Genomic DNA, 21717 nt, shown 5'->3' with positions numbered 1-21717 from the left:
TGAGAAAGAATTTTAAGATATTTAACCTTACCAGAATCATGGAAATACACATTCGAACAGTGACATGCTTTTTTCCTAACAAAATAGTAAAAATTAAGATGTCACAATATCTAAGTTGGTAAGGATGTAGGAAACAAGCGCTCTCACAATCAGAGTAAGAATATTAAGTCAGCACAATATTTTGTGGAGAGTAATTTGCAATACCATTTGACCCCACAATTTTACTTCTGGCAATTTTTCCTACAGTAGTATCTATACAAATGCACATCGATACATTTATAAGGATGTTCAAAGCAGAATTATTCAAAATAGCCAAATATTGGAGAGAACCTTAATGTCCATGACCGGAACTATTTAGTGGAATCATGGTACACTCATTCTATGGGATACTTTACAACTATTTAAAAACACAATGAAATGGATCACTATATACTAGCATGGAATAATATCCACAACATAGAAGGAAAACAAATATATATTGTGTAAAATGCTTGGATTTTCAGTTTACACTTTGAAAAAACAAACACGTATAACTTTTAAAGTTAAAAAAAAAACTTTAAGAATACAAGAATTGTCTTCCATACTGTGTGGAGCTGCTGGCGTGATCTCTTTGCCACGAGACCAAATGGAAAAAGGTTTCAGCTCCTGCTAGCTGTTCCTTTCAGGAGACTTGTCAAAATGATTGACTCCCACCTTCCTGCAGGCACAAAGAAAATTAGAGGATCTTCTCATCACTTTCAACTCTGCTAATTACAAAGTCAACTGTATTATGCTTTAAGGTGCTCCACCTATTAATTTTGATCTTGATTTTTTTTAAATACCAGAAAGTTGGATTTTGAGTCAAGAACATCAAAGAAAAATCTTTAGAGGGAAAATTATGCAACTAAGGAACTAGTTTTGTTCCTCCCAACAATTTGTTCTTTCTTGAGAATTATCATCTGCTCCCGTAAGACAAATACTGGCTTGGGAGTCTTGAGACCTTGCTTATAGTCCTGGTTCTGTCACTAACCAGCTGTAATAATTTGGGCAAGTCACTAAATCCCTGGATTTGTCTCATTTATAAAATGGGAAAGGGGTGGGAAGGCAGACTAGGCAATGTCTAAGATCCCACCAAGATCTAGAAGTTCATCATGATCACACATACCAACATCTCATTTTCAGTTTATATATAAATGCAAAGAACAGATCCAGAAAAATATAAAACTGATGACTGTTATAACCTATGATGGGACCAAGAGATCTCAAGGGAAGACTTCAGTGTCATTCTGAATAATGTCAACTATTCTACTTGAATATTTGTATATTACTTATGTAATCAAAACCTAGCTTTTACACAGTGATGGACCTAATTGAAATTATTTTCTAGATGGTAAAGGTCATAAAGCTTGTATTTCACACATCACGTCAAGATCTGAGAAGCTATTAAGAAATGCTTATACACTAAACTCAATTTCAAAAACTCCCTGTTAGCCTTTTAACTGTGATTTCCCCCCACCCCACTTTTCCTTCACACTCTGAATTTTAGCTTTAGTTCATGCACTCTTTCAGAAAACATTTTCTGAGCTACTATCATCACACAATACTGAGCAAGACATATTTCTATATGACTTCTTAAAAACAAAGATACAGTCTCCTACCTTGGTAGGAAGACAACATTGAAAGTTATGCACTAATATCAGAAAATATAAAATGGTATGAATAATAAAGTACTAGAGAATGAGAAGAAAAAGAGAGGTATTACAGAACACTAGCATTAGAAAGGATTTACATAGTTAACCATACTGTATTTTTATATTTGAAAGTTGCTTGAGACAGTAGATCTTAAAAGTTCTCATCACAAGGAAAAATTTATAACTATGTGAGTTGGTATGTGTTAACTACTCTTACTGTGGTAATCATTTAGCATTATGTACATACATCATTATGTTGTATGCCTTAAACTAATACAGTGCTATATGTCAATTGTATCTCAACAAAACTAGGGGTAAAATAAATTTAAAAAAAATTAAAGAAGGAACTTAAACTTACCCATCTTATGAGATGGGACAAAAAGAAATATTAAGTACCTATTATAAACCAGTCACTACGAGACATTTTACGACTTCTAATTTCACTCAACATAACTCTACAATATTAAACTAAGCTTTCTGTTGCATTTAAACTTAGGGCTGCTGAGACTTTTTATCTTATTTTACCAATATTCCAGCATTGTTGTGAGAGAGTTCCAGGCACTGCAGGCACTGAAACAGGTGCCTCTATGAAGAAAAAGTAATTTCTCTGCACAGTGACTGGGTTATTTTATATTATTTCTTTAGGCAGCAGTAAGAAAAAGTTTATATGTAAAGTTTGTAGGTGTAAAGCACAAGTATCATAGGCACCGGGTTAAGCAGCTTTATTTCTGAGAAGCCCTTTCTAAGCCACTATCTCCATTCTCATTCAAACTTCTTCCAAAAGGTCTAGTTCAAGCAGTTGGCTTGCCCAAATGAAGAGTTCAATAAATGTTCACTCTTAGGAAACTCAGGTTAAGAAGCATTAAGAGGGGTGCCTGGATGGCTTAGTCTGTAAAGCATGTGGCTCCTGATCTCAGGGTCGTGAGTTCGAGCCCTATGCTGGGTGCAGAGATTAAAAAATAAAATCTTAAAAAAAAAAAAGGCAGGAAGTAACTTAACCAAGCACACAGAGCTAATAATGCTAGAACAAGGATCTAAACCCAGGTCTAATTCCAAAGGTAATGCTTTTTCCTGCTACCCTTGTCAGAGATTTGCCCAGGGTCAGTCAGCAAATGGCAGAGCTTTCCAATTTCACACTCTCTAACATACTATGAAAGATAAAGATACTGAAGAGGGCTTTTAATCCCTCAGCAAAAATAACTTAAGCCACTTTATTAAACACAGGCTTCCCCGGACTTCCCAGGTAGAACAGAAGAACATGAGAAATACTCCTGAATGCAGCCAAACCTCACTGGAAGACAATCATGGTTATTGGCAAACTTTACTGTGCACACATAGGATCAATATCCTTCACAAGAACTGAAAACATCAATCCCTCTACTACATGACATCCAGAAGCACAGAGCTGGCTCTTCTGAGTTTCTTTCAGAGAATGTTCCAATAGGTTTGGGAGCAAAATTATGCAAAACAATACAATATACAGATAATTTTTAACTTGCACAAATCATTCTCTCCACAATTTTATTTCCTCATTAAAAATGCTTTTTATTATACATAACTTAAAACATATACAAAAATCACAACAGTATAACAAACTCTCAAAGATCTACCACTCAGCCCCAACAAGTATCAGCCCATAGTAAATCTTGTCCCATCCACTTCCCCCCTTTACTGGATTATTTTGAAGCAAATCCCAGGCATCACATCATTTCATCTGTAAATAACAGGAATTCCTTATCATAAAATACATGGTTCAGGTTTCCAATTATTTTATAAATGTCTTATTTTTTAAGATTGAAAAAAATCGGTTTCCATATAAGTCCACACACTGCAATTGGCTGACATGTTTTATATTTTAATCTATAGGTTCCCCATCTTTTTTTTCCTTGCAATTTGTTAAAGAAACAATACCAGATAGATATATACCAGATATATATTATATTATATAATATAATAAATATGCATGGGACTAGGAAGCACAAAATTCAGGATAGTGGTTACTTCTGGTGGTAGAGAGGGAAGAGGAAGGTCAAGGGGGCATGAGTACCTTCAATTCTATCTGTAATGTTTTACTTCTTAAAAAATAAATAGATAAATAAATAAATAAATAAATAACAAAAAGACCTCCAAGAAACATGGCGGAGGGTGCCTGGCTGGCTCAGTCAGTAGACCTTGAGACTCTTGATCTTGGGGTCATGAATTCGAGCCCCATGTTAGGTGTGTAGAAACTACTTAAAAAAAAATATGGCAACATAATGAAAGTAAAATAAAGGAAGTTATGTTCCCATTCCAAGGGGGAGGCAAGAAAGTTAATCATTCCTCTAAGTTCCATCCTAAGCCCTGAAACACCTGATAACATCTAAGACAACTGGATCCCAAACATGTTCCAGGACATTAGCTCCAAACCTTGGCCAACACTGGCATCAATACCCCCTCCCTTTGGTAATTTATGGAATAACACCTATTGTTCTCCTGACACTCACTTTTGATCAGAGGCTATGTTGGGTTCTTGAAAGAACATGTACCCTGGACCCCCTTCCAATATAAATTCATAACCCCAAGTGACAGAGAGACTCACTTTTCCTTTTCCAAGTCTCCCAGACACTCCATCTGCTCTACTCTCTCACTTACACTATTCAATGAACTCTGTTCTCACTTCCTCCTGGCTCACATTTGATTTCTATCCTGAACTAAGCCAAGGACTCTCTTGAGCCTCAGACCCCTCTGAGTCCTCAGATTCAGCTTGCCTACATCAATAAGAAAGATAAAGCTGAATGGTGTGCATAATGGTATTATTTTGTTACTTCCTACAAATTTCATATGCTTAAAATATTGAATAAAAATATTTCTAAATTAAGAAGCCAGTGGAGAAAGACAATGATTACATTCTGAAGTTTCAAATGTCCTCTTCTGTACAATAGAGACCATCACAGTAGCTACCTCATAGTGTTGTTGCCAGAATTAAATGAGACCGTGAACATAGAGCACTTAGCACAATAGAAGCACAATGGAAAAGCTAAATAAGTACTGGCTATAGTTTCTATTTCATCCCACATCATCACCTCCCTGACCCCTAGAGAATCTTAAGGAAGCATAGAAATGGTAGGAAAGAGTGCTAATCTAATAGAGAACTCCCCCTAGGTCCTTGCTTGTTAAGAAATTATCCAGTATACTCTAATCTCTTCTAGTTTAACCCAGCATTCAACCATATTGCCACTGAATCAAAGACCAGGCTGTGTGCACGTCTGAAATATCAGGCAAATCCTGCAAATTAATGGTTACTGAAGTGTCTTGTATAGAGGAACTGCACTAAAATTCAGAGACCTCCGCAAGTCACTGAAAGTCTCTGAACCTCAATACAGATGAGAACACTCATCTGAAAAATGGGGGATAATTATACACTGTTAACTTCAAACACCGATTATGAAGATCAAATGAGGGGATGTTTATGAAAGCACTCTAAACCTAAAAGCCCTATACTAATGAAAGTTGGTATTTAATGAATTTGCAAGAGGTGGGGGGAAAAAAAAACTCAGATAAAATTAAGTTCTAAAATGAAGTTCCACAAGACGGCCTTAGTACTTCTCTGTCTGCCATCCTACCATTAGCTGACTTTCTTGGCACTTGCTTTGTAACTGCCACCTAAAATGAGATCTCTTTATTTTTAAGGGAAGAGTATTTTTCCCATCTCCAAGTCTGTCTCTTATTCCTCTGCTCCCCATCCCTTCTGTGACCCTATTCTGTCCTTCCATGTCTCTCTCACCTGTCCACCCCCTTCTTCACACTTCAGTTTACCACCCCCTCGCTCTGTTCTCAAACCACCTAGCTGCAACCTCAGAAACTGGTTCCCTTTCTATTTTTATCGTACCTAAGAAAACCTATTGCCTTAAAGCACAGAGCCTTATTTTATTCAGGCCACTAAAACTGCAACACCAGACACAACCCCATATCCCTCTTTCAAGGTTCTAAAACCAAGACCATTACCAAGCTATGGCCAAGAGCAAAGAATATTTCCAAGGGACAGGCCTTTGATTTCCAACCTTTCCCATATCCAATACATGTGAGGCACGCGGCACAAAAGACACTCACTAGGCTTTATCTCTCTATAAAATGGGCATAACATTTAAACAAAATCAAAGTGAACTGAAATTATCTGTAAGAATTCTGCAACTTCCTTTGAAGTAACTGGAAACACCGTAGGACAGAAAAACAACCTAGGGCTGGAAATCTCTGCTTTAGGTTAACATTTCACTAGATATGGATTCCAGGACTCTCATCCCACAGGGGCATAAAAACTAAATATTAAAAAAATGCAGCAACAGGTTTCTTCTTTAGAAGAAAATGTCTTTAAACTAATTTAGGCAGGATTGCCAAAGATCGCAGCCTCTAACAAATCCAGAAGAAACTGGAGATCAGGGTGGGGCAGCAGGTGAGCAATTCAATCACTTCTTTCCCTTCTCCGGGCCCCCCGCTGCGGTGCCAACTACCCTCCCTCCGCCCAAGAAAGAACTGGTAGCACCACCAGTCCCGAGAACCCCTCCGGGCCCAAGTCCACCCTTCGTAGGACACTACTTGGGCTCCCCCTGCTCTTCCTTACGAATGCAACGGCCCCAGCACAGCATCGCCCTTGGGGCTGGGCCTTCTCTCTTCCCTTCTTCCCTCCCCCGAAAACACCAAGAAACTCCCGCCTCCCGGTGGAAGGCGGGAGAAGCGCGGGCTTGCTCCGCGCCCCTCCCCCCGGAGGGGCCAAACCGACCTCCTCCGCAGGCCTCGGTGGTGCACCCCTCACCCTGATAGTGACCACCCACACCCACACTTCCGCGGGACCCACGCCCCGCCAGCCCTAGGGGTGGGTCATCCTCTCCTCCGCCCTTAAGGGGCTGCTGTAAGACCACGATCTTCTCCCTAGCAACAGCCCCCCAAGTGGGGCATGGAGCAGCAGCACCCCCAACCCACCTAACACACCCATCCTCCCACCCCCACTGGGCAGGGAGACGGACGGCGCTCTCCGTCTCGCAGGTGACCCAACAGCCTCCCTCTTCCTCAGCAGGGTGAGGGGCATCTGTCGCCAGCCGACGTGGAGGTGGGGCGCAGGGACACTCCCCCTCCCGCCGCCATCACCTCAGGAACGACAACGAGCCCTTTCCCAGCAGGGCGAAGGCCTCCTAACCCTTCAACAGGGTGGACAGACATGTACGGCCCCCTGGAGAAGCAACAGGCGCCCCCATCCCCCCTCCCAGCCGGGAACGCTGACCCCTTCATCCCTCCTGCTCTTCACCTCCGGAAGCGGGGCCGAAGCCTGTGCGAACGACTGCGCCTCACTCCGCCCCCTGCGCCATTTTATCGCCCCCTCCCCGACCTCCCCCACCCCTAGCCAACTGGGCCAGCGCAAGGGGGAGGGCAAACAGGCAGTGATTGGCAGGAAGCCGCCCCGCCCCTCAGGGGGTTGTGCCCCGCGCAGGCGCGGCGACCCCGCCCCCGTACCGCCTATCCTGCCTACTGGCTCCTCCCCTTCTCGTCTCATCGACCCGCTCGACTCTCAGCTGCTCCTGACTCTTCCCTGGCCGCTCTCAGGCGAAGGGTCCAGGCCGAGCAAGCCGAGCGACGAGCTCAGCTGATGCAACCTAACTGGGCCCGCGTGCCACTTCCCGGCACGCGGCGGCGGCGGCGACCGAGGAAGCGGCGCGGTGCCGGCCTGAGCGCGGGAAGCAGGGGCGACGGTGCCATGGGGGACGCTCCGAGCCCTGAAGAGAAGCTGCACCTTATCACCCGGAACCTGCAGGTAGGGCCTCGGGGTTGGAAATGCGCTGTCAAGGACTGGGGGCTCGAGGTCCAGTGACCCTGAGTGCCACTACAGGGTCCTAACTGTGTGGGGTCGGGGGCTCCGCACCGAGGCAATTCAGAGAGACTGCTGGTTGGTCGGTCAGTCGTTCAGTCAAGCAGCAGTCATCTGGGTCCCACAGAAATGACAGTGGGCTCACCTGTGTGCAGTCACCTTGTATTGAGCCAAGCTTTGAATCTAGGGCTGCTACCCCACCCACCCTATTATGTGCCAGGCGATACGTCAGGGCCCTGCCCTCCCAGGGCTTGTCTGGAGAGGGAATCAGACGTTAAGAATAACCCATAATTCAGGCACTTAGTTACAGTTGAAACAAGGACTGTCAAGTACTACCCGTGGAGCTTTGGGAGGAATTTAGGGGAGAGGGCTGGGGCAGTGTCAGGGAAGGCTGAGGAAGTGATCTCTGAACTGCGCCTTGGCGATGCAAATCACTTCACTCCACATCTGTTCCTGCTGTTTCCAGGAACTGCGGGAGTAGAAGTTAACCAGCAGAAGAATGGGTCGGGGTGGGGGGGGGGGGGGAGGGCGGGGAGCATTTTAGGTAAGAACCCAGGTCAAGACCCAGAGGGGAGAAAGAACACTGGTTCAGAGAGAAGGCTAAATTCGCAGGAGTAGGATAAGCAAAGTGCAGATCAAACCCTTAATAAATATTTATATTGCTCATTTCTTTACCTCCTTCAGGCCTCTGACTATTGTCACATTATCAGGAAGGCCTCTCCTGACCACTTCATTTAAATAACAAACCCCCTGCCACCAGAACTGTCTAATCCCTTGTTCTAGCTTTTTTCTTTGTTGTTTCTCCATATAACTTATCACCATCTGACGTACTATATATTTTACTTGTTTGTTGAGAAGGGGTAAGGAGGAACCAGGTTATGAAGGCCTTGCAAGTTATGCTTAAAATTGGAGTTTATTCTAAGAGCAGTGATACATCGGTTCGGCCACAGTTTGGGTTTCTTTTTACCTTTTTTGAGATACGATTCACAGACCATAAAATTCATTCTTTTAAAGTATACTATTCAGTGGGTTTTAGTATAGTCACAAGGTTGTACAATTATCACCACTATCTGATTCCAGAACTTTTTCATCACCAAAATAAAACCTGTACCCACTGGCAATCACTGCCCATTTCCCACTCCCCGCAGCCATAGGGAAACACTAATCTACTTTACGTCTCTAATTTGCCTATTCTGGACATTCCATATGAATGGGACCGTGTAATATGTGGCTTTTTATGTCTCATTTCTTTGACTTAGCGTGTTTTCAGAGTTCATCCATGTTGTCACACCTATCAGAATTTTCTTATTACGGCTGAGAAATATTTCATTATGTGGATATATCACATTTTGTTTCTCCATTCGTCCGTTGGTGGACATTTGGGTTCTTTCTACTCGTAACTTGATCTCAATCGGTAATTTTTGCATGCTTCCTCTTAGCCAGATCCTTTGTCCTAGTCTCTTTCCACAAAATAATACTGGTTGGGGACAAAGCATAAATAGAGCTAATGGCAATGACTCACTCAGGTTTTCAAGAGTAAGTAATATGACCTTGTGGCAAGAACTCTCCAAGTGTCCAAATAGTCAGGGGCTTGGAGAATGCAGGATCCACCATCCAGCCACCTTGAAACAGGATTTGAATAAGTCCTGCTAACAGGTGATTCAAACCAGCAAAACAGTTTTTGTCTTTCATGGCTTCCAACAGCCTCCCCAAACCATCCCTTGAAGAGACACTAAGATCTCTTTTATTAGCAGCATATTGACCTATAAGGATTTTTCCAATACTGTCTTAGGGCAAAAGGAAATCATTACCGTATCTAAATAGGTGAACAAGTTAATCAAGTTTTGAGTTTTAAAGATCTCTCTGGCTGCTTTCTGGAACATGGGCTGGAGAGAGCAAGCTGTTAGAAAGCTGTTTACAGTAGTCCTGGTATGAGCTGATGGCCTAGACCAGGGGAGTGCGATGGAGGCAGAGAGGAGGAGGATTTAGGAGCTTTGGGGTAACTTAGGCAACTTGGTGAATGATAGTTACCATTTACTGCGCTGGGGTGAAACTATAAATGAAAAAGATGGGTGGGGAGTGAGGTGGGAAGGTGAGAGCATGAGGTTAATTTTGAACATGCTGAGTTTGAATTAACTGGGTTGATAACAAGTACACTGTTCTATATATGGGTATGAGCAGGAAATTTGGTCGTTAGTAGCTCATGAGTAGTAACTGAAGCAACTCGAAAGGGATCAGTTAGGGAGAATGTAGAGTAAGAAGAGAAGAGATAGGGCTGCAAGCATTGCTAATTTTTAAAAATTTTTTTCCAATGTTTATTTTTGAGAGAGAGAGAGCGCGCGAGCGCGTGCACACACTCACGCGAGCGGGGGAGGGGCAGAAAGCGAGGGAGACACAGAATCCGATGTAGGTTCCAGGCTCAGAGCTATCAGCACAGAGCCCAAAGCGGAGCTCGAACTCATGAACCATGAGAACCTGAGCCGAAATGAGACGCTTAACTGACTGAGCCACTCAGGTGCCGCAGGATTGCTAATATTTAATGATTAGGAAGAAGAACCGCTGCCAAGAAATCTGAGCCACCAGCCAAAGAAGTAGGAGGACAACTAAGAGAATAAAATAGGGGAGGACCAAAAGAGGAGAGTGCTCCGGGAGGGAGTGAGGACTAAAAAGGTTTCATTGAATTTAGCAACATGGGATAAAGACCAGAAGAAGAGACAGCTATTTCAAGAAGTTGACGATGAAAGGAAGGAACATGAGTTAGAGTAGATGGAAGGGATCGTGCAGGTAGGGACGTGTCCAGTTTTCTAACATGGTGGCATTTCACTGGCAACAGCACCAACTTAGGTTGACTGTCACTTGACACTGAGAGCATGGCTGGACCTCCCTGCTGGCTCTGAGCTTAGACCCCCCAATGACACATGCTTCTGTTTTCCTTGCCACAGGGTAAAGGATGAGCAAGGTGGGGCACCAGCATTAAACCAGCTCTTCTGCTTCCACAACAGGAGGTTCTGGGGGAAGACAAGCTGAAGGAGATACTCAAGGAGCGGGAGCTTAAAGTTTATTGGGGAACAGCAACCACAGGCAAGCCACACGTGGCTTACTTCGTGCCTATGTCTAAGATTGCAGACTTCCTGAAAGCAGGATGTGAGGTAAGAAGTAAGGTTATAAATCAAGGAGTTCCCTGGGGAATGGCCAAGAAAGAGATTTAACAAGGGCAGGGGAAAGAGGGGTGTTTGGAGGGACTTGGACAGAATCACATTTTGGCGGTCCCTCATCTGTTATGACCAGGTAACGATTCTGTTTGCGGACCTTCACGCTTACCTGGATAACATGAAAGCCCCATGGGAACTTCTAGAACTCCGAACCAGCTACTATGAGAATGTGATCAAGGCAATGCTGGAGAGCATTGGTGTGCCCTTGGAGAAGCTCAGGTTCGTCAAAGGCACTGATTACCAGCTCAGCAAGTAAGTTCTGGATCATCCACCCTCCTTGTAGCTCTCATGCGTCTAGCTAATTACAGGTCCTGTGGAGTCCAGGCACTCTGTAAATTTGGATTAGCAGTGCTTTGGCCCTACCAATTAAAAGCCATTAAAAAATTTATACTCTTTGTCCTCTTAACTCATCCATCAGAAATGTACTGACTTGTGAAGGCCTGTGTACTATCCATTTTGCTGGAGATACAAATGTAACCAAAGCAAAGTCCTTGGCCTTGCTGGGCTCCCAGCATATGGAGGAGTGATGAATTGATAAACAATTCAGCCTCCCTTTTTCCTTCCAGCCTCCAGCCTCAGCAAATAATGATAAAATAAATGTGAAAGAAAAATATTTCACTTGTTTCTCACCTCCCCAACAATTTTTACTGCTTCATACGTTTATCAATTTTATTCATACTTGTAATATTAGCAAAGATACAATTTTTCTGTCCTAATATTTTTAACTTAAGTAATTTCCTAAGTCATTTCTCCCTGCCGCCTCATAATCTCCATATTTTTTTTTTAATTTTTAAAACCTCAATTAAACTATGTATCACTCTACTGGTCACTTTTGCATGTGAACCCTTAGAACAACTTTTTTTTTTTTTTTTTTTAATTTTTTTAATGTTTATTTATTTTTGAGAGAGAGACACAGAGTGTGAGCAGGGGAGGGGCAGAGAGAGAGGGAGGCATAGAATCCAAAGCAGGCTCCAGGCTTGAAGCTGTCAGCACAGAGCCTGACGTGGGGCTCGAATTCATGAACCGTGAGATCATGACCTGAGCCGAAGTCGGGCACTTAACCAACTGAGCCACCCAGGCACCCCAGAACAACTTTTTAAGGTAAGCATTGGTATGTCCTATTTCACAGATAAGGAAACACATGCAGATTTAACTTTCTCAAGTTTATACTTTCAGTAAGTAGAAGAGCCAGGATGTGAGCGCAGATCTCTTGCTTACAAGTTCATTTCTCTTTTTACTTCATTGATCATAATTTTCTTTATCCTTCCTCACTTTGAACATTTAAAGTTTCAAATAAGGCACATAACACTCTAACGTACACAGATGTTTGAATCCACAGTTTCAGTAGAGCGCCTGAGATTCCGTTTATATTTACATTTATTCTACAGATATTTATGAAGCACTTATTAGATGGGAAGCCCTGTTCTGGGTCCTGGGTGTACAGAAGTAAACTAAAACAAAAACCCCTATCTTAACGGGCCTTACGTTTAAGCAAGGGGATACAGCCAAAGACAACACATGAACGAGTAACGTATATATAGTGTGTCAGATGGTGATAGGTGCTGCAAAGCAGGTGAGTGGGGGAGAGAAAGTTCTTGGGGAGTGGGGGGTTTCTGTTTGAATAGAGTGGTTAGAGAAGACTTCTATGATAAGAAGATATTAGACCAAGACCTGAAGAAGGTGAGGGAAGGAGTCATGCAAACACTTATTGAGTTCTTACTATATGCCAGACTCTGTTCTAGGTACCAGGATCATAACAGTGAAGGATTCAGGCAAGGTTTTTATTCTAGAATTGAATAGAATTTGGGGTAGGAGGAGATGGGATAAATAAATAAAGCTACCTTGCTTCAAAGTCACTTGATCTTTTTGTATATACAAAAGTGACTTCAAAGAAAGATGGCTTTGTAAGTGTGCACTTTGATGCACTCCCTCTGTTCCAGACAACAGCAATGATAAAAATATTTAAAAAAACAAAACAAAACAAAGGACATAGCCAGGTTCAAAAACAAGCCAAATATCTCTGTGGTAAGAGACACAGAATTGAAATGCAAATTGGTGAGTTGGGCTGAAGTTACAGGTTTGCTGGGCTCCAGGCAGGAAGCTGGCAGTGGGGACAAACCAGGCTTACTGCTTAAAGCCAAAGCATAAAGGAATGCTTTTCCCCTTTTCCTATTCCCATCCCTACCTATCAAGGAGAGTAGAGCCAGGGAGTGGGGGCACTATTAGTCACCTGCCTGGGTCTTTAGGGACTTTTATCAAACTTCAGGCCTATGGAGATTAGAATATAAGCATACCAAGAATTAAACCAAGCTGCCCACCATTTTTGAGTGTTCTATCTGTGATATTAACAAAAAGACATAGATCTAACATGCTAAGGAATAACATCCATTTTTAAAAAGAAAATTATAAAACAGAGGCAGAAATGAAAATGAATGTATAGAAATAAAAAGAATCATTTAGAAATCTTAGAAATGTAAAAATTAGTCATTAATGCCAAACCAAACCAAAACAAAAAACCCCACAGGGGCACCTGACTGGCTCAGGCAGAAGAGCAGGTGACTCTTTATTTTGGGGTCATGAGTTGAAGCCCCATGTTGGATGTTGAGATTGTAAACAAATAAACTTTAAAAAAGCAAAAAAGCCCCACAAACCAGCCTTCAATAGAAGGCATCAACTCTAGACTGAATAAAGTTGAAGAGAAAACTAGAGATTCGCCTAGAATACAGCCTAGAGAGATGGACAGAAAAACTGTAAGAGTGTTTGAGATGTGGATAAGGACTTTTGTTTCCAGCAGTCTGTCACACTAGGTACTCTGACCAGCCTTACTGCTGAAATCAACTAAAAAATGCTGGATAAAATATTTTTTTACATTTCCTGAATGCTTCAGATCAGTAGATTGAAAAATTAGTCAAGAATACTCAGTGGCCAGAAACCAAACAAAAGTGGGAATACAAAGATCCTGTATTTCAGGGGTACCTGGCTGGCTCAGCCCATGGAGCATGCAACCCTTGGTCTCAGGGTTGTGAATTCGATCTCCATTTTGGGTGTAGAATTACTTAAAAATAAAACCTTGGGGCGCCTGGGTGGCTTGGTCGGTTAAGCGTCCGACTTCGGCTCAGGTCATGATCTCACGGTCCGTGGGTTCGAGCCCCGCGTCGGGCTCTGTGCTGACAGCTCAGAGCCTGGAGCCTGTTTCAGATTCTGTGTCTCCCTCTCTCTGTGACCCTCCCCCGTTCGTGCTCTGTCTCTCTCTGTCTCAAAAATAAATAAACGTTAAAAAAAAAATTTTTTTTTTTTTTAATTTAAAAAAATAAATAAATAAAATCTTTAAAAAAAAAAAAAAAGACACTGTATTTCAATTAATCTAAGATGCCCTTAAAAAACTGCTGGGGCACCTCAGTGGGTCAGTCGGTTAAGCGTCCGACTCTTGGTTTCAGCTTAGGTCATGATCTCACAGTTTGTGAGTTCAAGCCCCACACCTGGCTCCACGAAGGCAGTGCTGAGCCTGCTTGGGATTCCCTCTCTTCTCTGTCTTTCTCCACCCTTCCCTGCTTGCTCTGTCTCTCAAAATAAATAAGTAGACTTCAAAAAAAAATTTTTTAGTACTGCTAATTAATCTATATCATGCTAGTGTTTATTTTTATTTGTTTATTTATTTATTTTAAGAGAGAGAGAAAGACTGCGTGCTCACAGGTAAGTGGGAGAGAGGGACAGAAGGGGAGAGAGAAAGAGAATCCTAAGCAGGCTCCAATGCAGAGCCCGATGTGGGGCTCGATCCCACAACCCTGGGATCATGACCTGAGCCAAACTCAAGGGTCAGATACCAAACCAACTAAGCCACCCAGGTGTCCCTCTAGATGAGTCTTAAAACCTAGCATGTTAGGGGTGCCTGGGTGCCTCAGTTGTTTGAGCATCTGACCCTTGATTTCAGCTCAGGTCAGGATCTCACGGTTTATGAGTTAGAGCCCTGCATTGGGCTCCGTGCTGAAAGTGCAGAGCCTGCTTGGGATTCTGTCTGTCCCTGTCGCTCTGCCCCTCCCCTGCTCACATGCTCTGAATGAATGAGTGAGTGAGTGAGTGAGTGAGTGAGTGAGTGAATGAAAAATAAATAAAATAAGATTCTGAAGGAAACCAATTTACAGCCTAAAAAATCTGTGCCTACCTGAACTACCATTCAAGTGTAGGAGTAAAATACTTGAAAATATTTATCTGAAAAAAGTTATTTTCATGTCTTTTTTGGCCATTTTTGTTTCCTTGTCTGTGAAGTATCTTTGCAAGTAGCCCATTTTCCTTTCTTTTTTTTAGGAGTTCCTTATGAATTCCTGACAAATCCTTTGCATTCCTAGCAAATCCTTTGTCATTTATATAACATGAGGATAGAGTAATAACCACTGGAACAGAATAGAGAATTCTGAAATAGATACTCATAAACATGGAAACTTAATTTATGACAGAGCTGGCATTGCAGATCAGCAGAGAAAGAATATACTTTTTTTTTTTTTTAATTTTTTTTTTTCAACGTTTATTTATTTTGGGGACAGAGAGAGACAGAGCATGAACGGGGGAAGGGCAGAGAGAGAGGGAGACACAGAATCAGAAACAGGCTCCAGGCTCTGAGCCATCAGCCCAGAGCCCGACGCGGGGCTCGAACTCACAGACCACGAGATCGTGACCTGGCTGAAGTCGGACGCTTAACCGACTGCGCCACCCAGGCGCCCCAAGAATATACTTTTTAAGAAAAAATGGTGCAAGACAATTAGTTACCCATATGGGGAAAAAATTGATCCCTCCATTCCAAGAGGATTAGAGATTTAACTGTAAAGGCCAAACTATAAAACATAAAAAGACTGTACATATGTAAGACTATCTTATAATCTCAGGGTAAGGAAGATTCAACAAAAACACCAAAAGCACAAATCACAGGAAAAGATAAATGAATTCCAATTAAAATTAAGACCTTCAGGGGCTCCTGGGTAGCTCAGTGGGTTGGGTGTCTGAATCTTGATTTCAGTTCAGGTCATGATCTCACAGTTCATGAGATTGAATCCCACATCGGGCTCTGTGGTTACAGCGTGGAGCCTGCTTGGGATTCTCTCCCTCTCTGCCTCTCTCTCTCTCTCTCTCTCTCTCTCTCTCTCTCTCTCTCTCTCTCAAATAAATAAACTTAAAAAAAATAGAGTGATATTTTGAATAAGAGGATGGACCACTACATTTTAGGAGCTACCAGGCTGCCATGCTCTCTTGGAATGGGAGAGTGAATTAATGTGCTTTAGGATCATAGTGAGGCCTTGGCCCAGTTTCACAGCTGTCCCCTCTTCCTTTCCTCTTCAGAGAGTACACACTCGATGTGTACAGACTCTCCTCCGTGGTCACACAACATGATGCCAAGAAAGCCGGGGCTGAGGTGGTAAAGCAGGTGGAACACCCTTTGCTGAGTGGTCTGCTGTATCCTGGACTGCAGGTACTCGAGGGAGGGAGTCACCCAGTGACCTTTTCTGCTCTGTTTCCAACTATTGGTCATAAACCTCTCTCTCAGCCTCCATTAAGTCCATGTACTTGCCGTTCCTTGGCTGTGCTGTGGGCCTTCCTTCCTGCCTCCCTCCCCTCCCCTTTCTTGCAAGCCTTTGACTTCTCAGCTGTAGATCCTCCCCATCTGTCCTTCAAAACGCTACTTATCTCACACATCTTTTTTTTTTTTTTTTTTTTTTAGTTTACAAATCAGTTTATTTACAGATTTTTTATAATTTTCTTTTTCTTTTAAGTAAATGAGTTCTACACGCAATGTGGGGCTTAAACTCACAACCCTGAGATCCAGAGCCACACGCTCCACCAACTGAGCCAGCCAGGTGCCCCCAGATGTTATATTTTCTTAAAGTACATTTCAGCCAACAAATCTATTTACACAGGTATCCATGGGAATTCATACCAGTTATTTACAGATCGTACTTACAAACCACACCCTAAGTCTTCTGTACAGAGTTACACTGGATGTGACTATTGACTGAAAATGGCCTGATGACCAGGCTGTTTACACATATGTAGTAAATGGGTTTGTTTTTTCATGTCTGCACACTACAGGACACACACAGAGACCAGACCTCCCAGAGAACGCTTTGCAATGTCACACATCTTCTCTGTGTTAATCATAATCACTTTAGTGAAGAAAATTTCAGAGTGAGGTGCAAAAATAAATTTCAGGCATGGTCCTATTTTCCGTTAAACAAAGCACATCATATTTCATGTGTGTGTACATTATATTTGTATGAACAAGGAGAAAGATGACAAAATTCAAAAAAAATTTTTTTTAAATAATTAAAATTGGGGCACCTGGGCGGCTCAGTCGGTTGAGCGCCTCTTGGTTTCTGCTCAGGTTATGATCCCAGGATTGTGGGATCGAGCCCTGTGTTAGGCTCTTGCGCTGAGTGTGGAGCCGCCTTAAGACACTCTGTCTCCCTCTGCCCCTTTCCCCTGCTCATGCGCTCTCTTTCTAAAAAATAAAATAATAATTTAAATTTTTAGGTTTCAGTCACATTGGCTATCTTTCACATATATTTCAGTGCTCACAAGCCACATGTAGCTAGTGGCTCACCTACTGGACAACACAGATAGAGAATATATTCATCATTCCAAAATATTCTACTAGACAGTGCTGTTGTAGATTATTCCTGCTTGCTCACCTTTCTCTTCCTCTCCTTCTTCCTCATCCCTCCATTCAATCAGACATGAAATTTTATCAATTCTGCTTCTTAACATCTCTTAGGTTTGTTCTTGTTCTACATTCCCACTGACTTGGTTCAGCATTGTTTCTTACCTGGACTCTCATAGCAGCCTTCTAGCTATTTTCTTTGTTCTAATCCAAAGGCCTCCACTCAGTGCTCTGTCTGCCCTCTTACTGGTATGGTCTTTCTACGGTGTGGGCCGGGATGATGCTAGCACCCTAGCATGACATTTAGGGTCCCTACTTCTCTGATGCCATCATTAACCACTTCCTGCATCCGTTGAAGTTTGTGCTTTTGCAGACCGAATCACTCATAATTTCCCTAGACATTTCACACCTCTGTGCCCTCTGACATCTGTTTCCGCTGCATGGTGAAAAACATCTATGTATTCTTCAAAACCAAGCTCAGCCCACAGTCTGATTCCAGGAAGCCTTCACTGCCACCTGTCTGACCAGCTAGAGATCAGCCTTTCTTTCTTTCTTTGTGTTAGCACTGTTCCATGAATGAACATCAGGGTAGCCCTTCGCATACTGTACTCAAGTTATCTGTTTAACATGTCTCTCTTTTCAACTGTTTAATTGGCTTATTAAAGGCAGAGTCTGGGTCCGCTTCAACTCTGCGTCCACAGGGCTGGTTCTAGGCCTGGCATGTAGTGACAATACCTGTTTGTTTAACAGTTTAATAGTGCCCTTTTCTCCTGATCTCTCACAGCACTTTATTCTTATGCCATTATCTGACATTTGTCACAGGCTGCCTTGCTCACTGTATCTTTGACACAACCATATTGTGTCTTCTCCTTCTTCCCTCCCTTCCCCACTGGATCGTGAGCTTCTTAAAGGCAGAAGCTCTTCTTTTTTTCCCCCATGACATCCACATGGAGTACTATTCACCGCAGGCATTCAGCAAATATTTCTCCCGCTCTTGAGGCCAACAGGGAGACTGGATGCTGCTTATTTGCTTCCTAGCTTTACTTTCTGAAAAAAACCTAATGAATTTCAAGCTTCTGATTTCTCAGATCCATATAGAAGAAATACAGTAGGAGTTTGTGCTCATGTGGTTTTTTTTTCCCCCCACAGGCCTTAGATGAAGAGTATTTGAAAGTAGATGCCCAGTTTGGAGGTGTTGATCAGAGAAAGATTTTCACCTTTGCAGAAAAGGTTGGTGTCCTCTTTTCTTTTTTTTCTTTTGTGCCTCAGAGGTGTGCAGTTACAGTTTACTGAATATCCCAGTCCCACCACTCATAACTACAGAGAAAGAACGTTGTCCATTATCACACAGTTAACGACTGAGCAGAAATTAGCACTCAGACCTGGCTGGCTCAGTAAGTGGAGCATGCAACTCTTGGTCTTGGGGTTGTGAGTTTGATCCCCACGTTGGATGCAAAGATTACTTAAAAAGAAAAATCTTTTTTTAAAAAATAAAAACCTGTGTAGGGGCACCTGGGTGGCTCAGTCAGTTAAGCATCCAGCTTTGGCTCAGGTCATGATCTCACGGTTCATGAGTTCAAGCCCCGCATCAGGGTCTCTGCTAGCAGCACGGAGCCCCCTTCAGGTCCTCTGTCCCTCTCTCTCTCTGCCCCTCCCCCTACTCACACTCGCTCTCTCTCTCAAAAATAAATAATAAAACATTTAAAAAAGGGGGAAAAAAAGCCCATGCTCTGGCTGCCACCAGGAAACTGCCCCCAGACCTGTTGGATTTGCTTCTTCCCTAGTAGTGCAGTTTCTAGGGAAAGGTACCACCAGGCAGAACTACTGATCTTTCTCAGAGCATTCAGTCTGTATTGCTGTGAATCTTACATAAACCACTCATCTGAGTTGAGGTTTAGCAGGGTTTAAAGGAAGAAATAAGAGCAAACCCTTTAGTTCTTTTTGGGGAAAGAACGTAAGTTGAAAAGGACTATTGAGAAATGGTTGGTATTTTTGAAAGCTGCTCAAAACCTCATCTTGGCAAGGGCATGGAGAAAACACTGTTAGTGGAAATGTAAATTCCTGAAGGGTAGTTTGCCTTAATAATTATACAAATTAATGTTAAGGAAATAATTTTATTTTATTTCTTTATTCTTTTTAAGTTTATTTATTTTGAGAAAGAGAGAGAGTGTGTGAGCAGGAGAAGGACAGAGAGAGAGGGAGAGAGAGACAATCCCAAGCAGGCTCCGCTTGAACTCACGAACCATGAGATCATGACCTGAGCCGAAACCAAGAATTATATGCTTAACCAGCTGAGCCACCCAGGCACCCCAAGGAAATAATTTTAAAAGTGCAATTTGGGTTATATATTAAAGTACTTACCACATTATCAATTTAAAGGAAAAATCTAGATATAAGAGTGCTTGGCTGGTTCAGTCAGTAGAATGTGCAACTCTTGATCTCAGGGTTGTAAGTTTGAGCCCCATGTTGGGTGTAGAGACTACGTAAAAATAAAATCTGGGGTGCCTAGGTGGCTTAGTCAGTTGAATGCCCAGCTCAGTTTTGGCTCAGGTCATGATCCCAGGGTCATGGGATTGAGCCCCACGTTGGGCTCCATACTGAGCGTGGAACCTGCCTAAGATTCTCCCTCTCTTGGCCTCCTGGGTGGCTCATTCAGTTAAGCATCCATCTTGGGTTCAGGTCATGATCTCACGGTTTGTGAGTTTGAGCCCCGCATCAAGCTCTGCACTGACATTGTGGAACCTGCTTGGGATTCTCTGTCTCCATCTCTCTCTGCCCCTTCCCCACTTGTGTACGCATGCTCTCTCTGTCTCTCTCTCAAGATAAATAAACTTAAAAAAAAAACAAGATTCTCTCTCCCTCTGCCCCTCTCCCTCGCACACACTCTCTCAAAGTTTTTTTAAATATCTTTTTAAAAAAAACTAGAAATAAATTCCTATCCAATGACAAGTGATTGGTTAAATATGTTATGATAACTCCTTGTAATGGAATATTGTATAGTGTATTTAAAATGGTTTTTGGATGTCTTTTTTATTAAGTTTTTAATTTTATTTCCAGCGTAGTTAACATGCAGTGTTATATTAGTTTCAGGTGCACAGTATACTGATTCACCAGTTCTATAGATGACTCAGTGCATTCCCCCAGGCCCCCACCCACCTCCCCTCTGGTAACCATCAGTTCTGTATAGTTAGGGGTGTTCTAGGTTTGAGTCTCCACCCCCCCACACACACCTTTTTTTTTTCCTTTGCTCATTTGTTTTGTTTCTTAAATTCCACATATGGGTTGGGGCACCTGGGTGGCTCAGTCCAGTTAAGCGGTCGACTTCAGCTCAGGTCATGATCTCGCAGTTTGTGAGTTCAAGCCCCATGTTCGGCTCTGTGCTGACAGCTCAGAGCCTAGAGCTTGCTTTGGATTCTGTGTCTCCTTTCTGCCCCTCCCCCATTTGGGCTCTGTCTCTTGTCTCTCTCTCTCAAAACTAAATAAACATTAAAAAAAAGTTTTTTTTAAATAAAAAATTCCACATGTATGTGAAGTCATATGGTATTTATCTTTCTCTGACCGGCTTATGGTTTTGGGGTGTATTTAATGAATGGGGAATGCTTACAATGTCAATTTTTTAATTAGGTATTTCACATTATTCTATTTTATCTCCTCTGTTAAGTTTTTGGTTGAACCTACTTTTATTATTCTAGCAGAGATGTGACCTATGGCTTGTTTTTTGTGTGACTCACAAGTTCTTAGAAAGGTTTTTATATTTTTTAAGGGCTGCACAAAACATGAAGAAGAATATGCAGTAGAGGGGCACCTGGGTGGCTCAGTCTGTTAAGTGTCTGACTTTGGCTCAGGTCATGATCTCGTGATTCATGAGTTTACCCCCTGCATTGGGCTCTGTGCTGACAGCTCAGAGCCTGGAGCCTGTTTTGGATTCTGTGTCTCCTTTTCTCTCTGCCCCTCCTCCCCTTCAAAAATAAACATTAAAAAAATTTTTCTTTTAAATAAAAAGAATATGCAGTAGAGTCCCAAAGTCTAAAACATTTATTTTTTGGTTCTTTACAGAGGAGTTTTGCTCATCCTTACTCTAGAGATTACAACATGTGTCTGTATAGTTTATTACAGTTTAAATTAGGTATTTTAACCACTTCTCAACAATGTAAGAACCTGCAATTTAACTCCTTCCTGCCCTTTGTGCTATTGTCATATATTTCGCTTTTACATATGTCTTAAATCCGAAAGACTTCATTATAACTCCTTTTCAAGCAGTCAGTTTTCAGGTATACTCATCCCTACTTACCCTTCCTGGTATTCGTGACTCCTTCCTGCACTTCTATACCTCTGTGCTTCCTTCTGGGGTCA

At 42.4% G+C, this 21717-nt stretch overlaps 2 protein-coding genes across 8 annotated transcripts in view; one reads left to right on the top strand and one right to left on the bottom strand.

The window, feature by feature from the left end:
* LOC122482112 (S100P binding protein) overlaps positions 1–7055 on the bottom strand; it is a 35406-nt gene extending 28351 nt beyond the window's left edge. The window contains exons 1-2 of one of the 6 annotated variants that reach the window (XM_043578640.1): positions 6949–7055; positions 585–697 (exon numbers count right to left, since the gene is read on the bottom strand). The gene's annotated coding sequence lies outside the window, so the exon portion shown is untranslated. Of the gene's footprint in view, positions 1–584; positions 698–6924 lie in introns of all 6 variants that reach the window. The other 5 variants (XM_043578641.1, XM_043578636.1, XM_043578637.1 and 2 more) reach the window with 5 other exon arrangements.
* A 173-nt stretch (positions 7056–7228) lies between these two features.
* The window catches only part of YARS1 (tyrosyl-tRNA synthetase 1), a 28519-nt gene continuing 14030 nt past the window's right edge, over positions 7229–21717 (top strand). Inside the window, exons 1-5 of one of the 2 annotated variants that reach the window (XM_043578634.1) lie at positions 7229–7452; positions 10509–10655; positions 10795–10970; positions 16050–16179; positions 18514–18594. In XM_043578634.1, the coding sequence (XP_043434569.1) occupies positions 7288–7452; positions 10509–10655; positions 10795–10970; positions 16050–16179; positions 18514–18594 (699 nt within the window). In that variant the 5' untranslated portion in view covers positions 7229–7287. Of the gene's footprint in view, positions 7453–10448; positions 10656–10794; positions 10971–16049; positions 16180–18513; positions 18595–21717 lie in introns of both variants that reach the window. The other variant, XM_043578635.1, reaches the window with a different exon arrangement.

Source organism: Prionailurus bengalensis, chromosome C1 (genome assembly GCF_016509475.1).
Source record: "Prionailurus bengalensis isolate Pbe53 chromosome C1, Fcat_Pben_1.1_paternal_pri, whole genome shotgun sequence".
Taxonomy (NCBI): Eukaryota; Metazoa; Chordata; class Mammalia; order Carnivora; family Felidae; genus Prionailurus; species Prionailurus bengalensis.
This window is presented reverse-complemented; position numbering and strand designations above follow the sequence as displayed.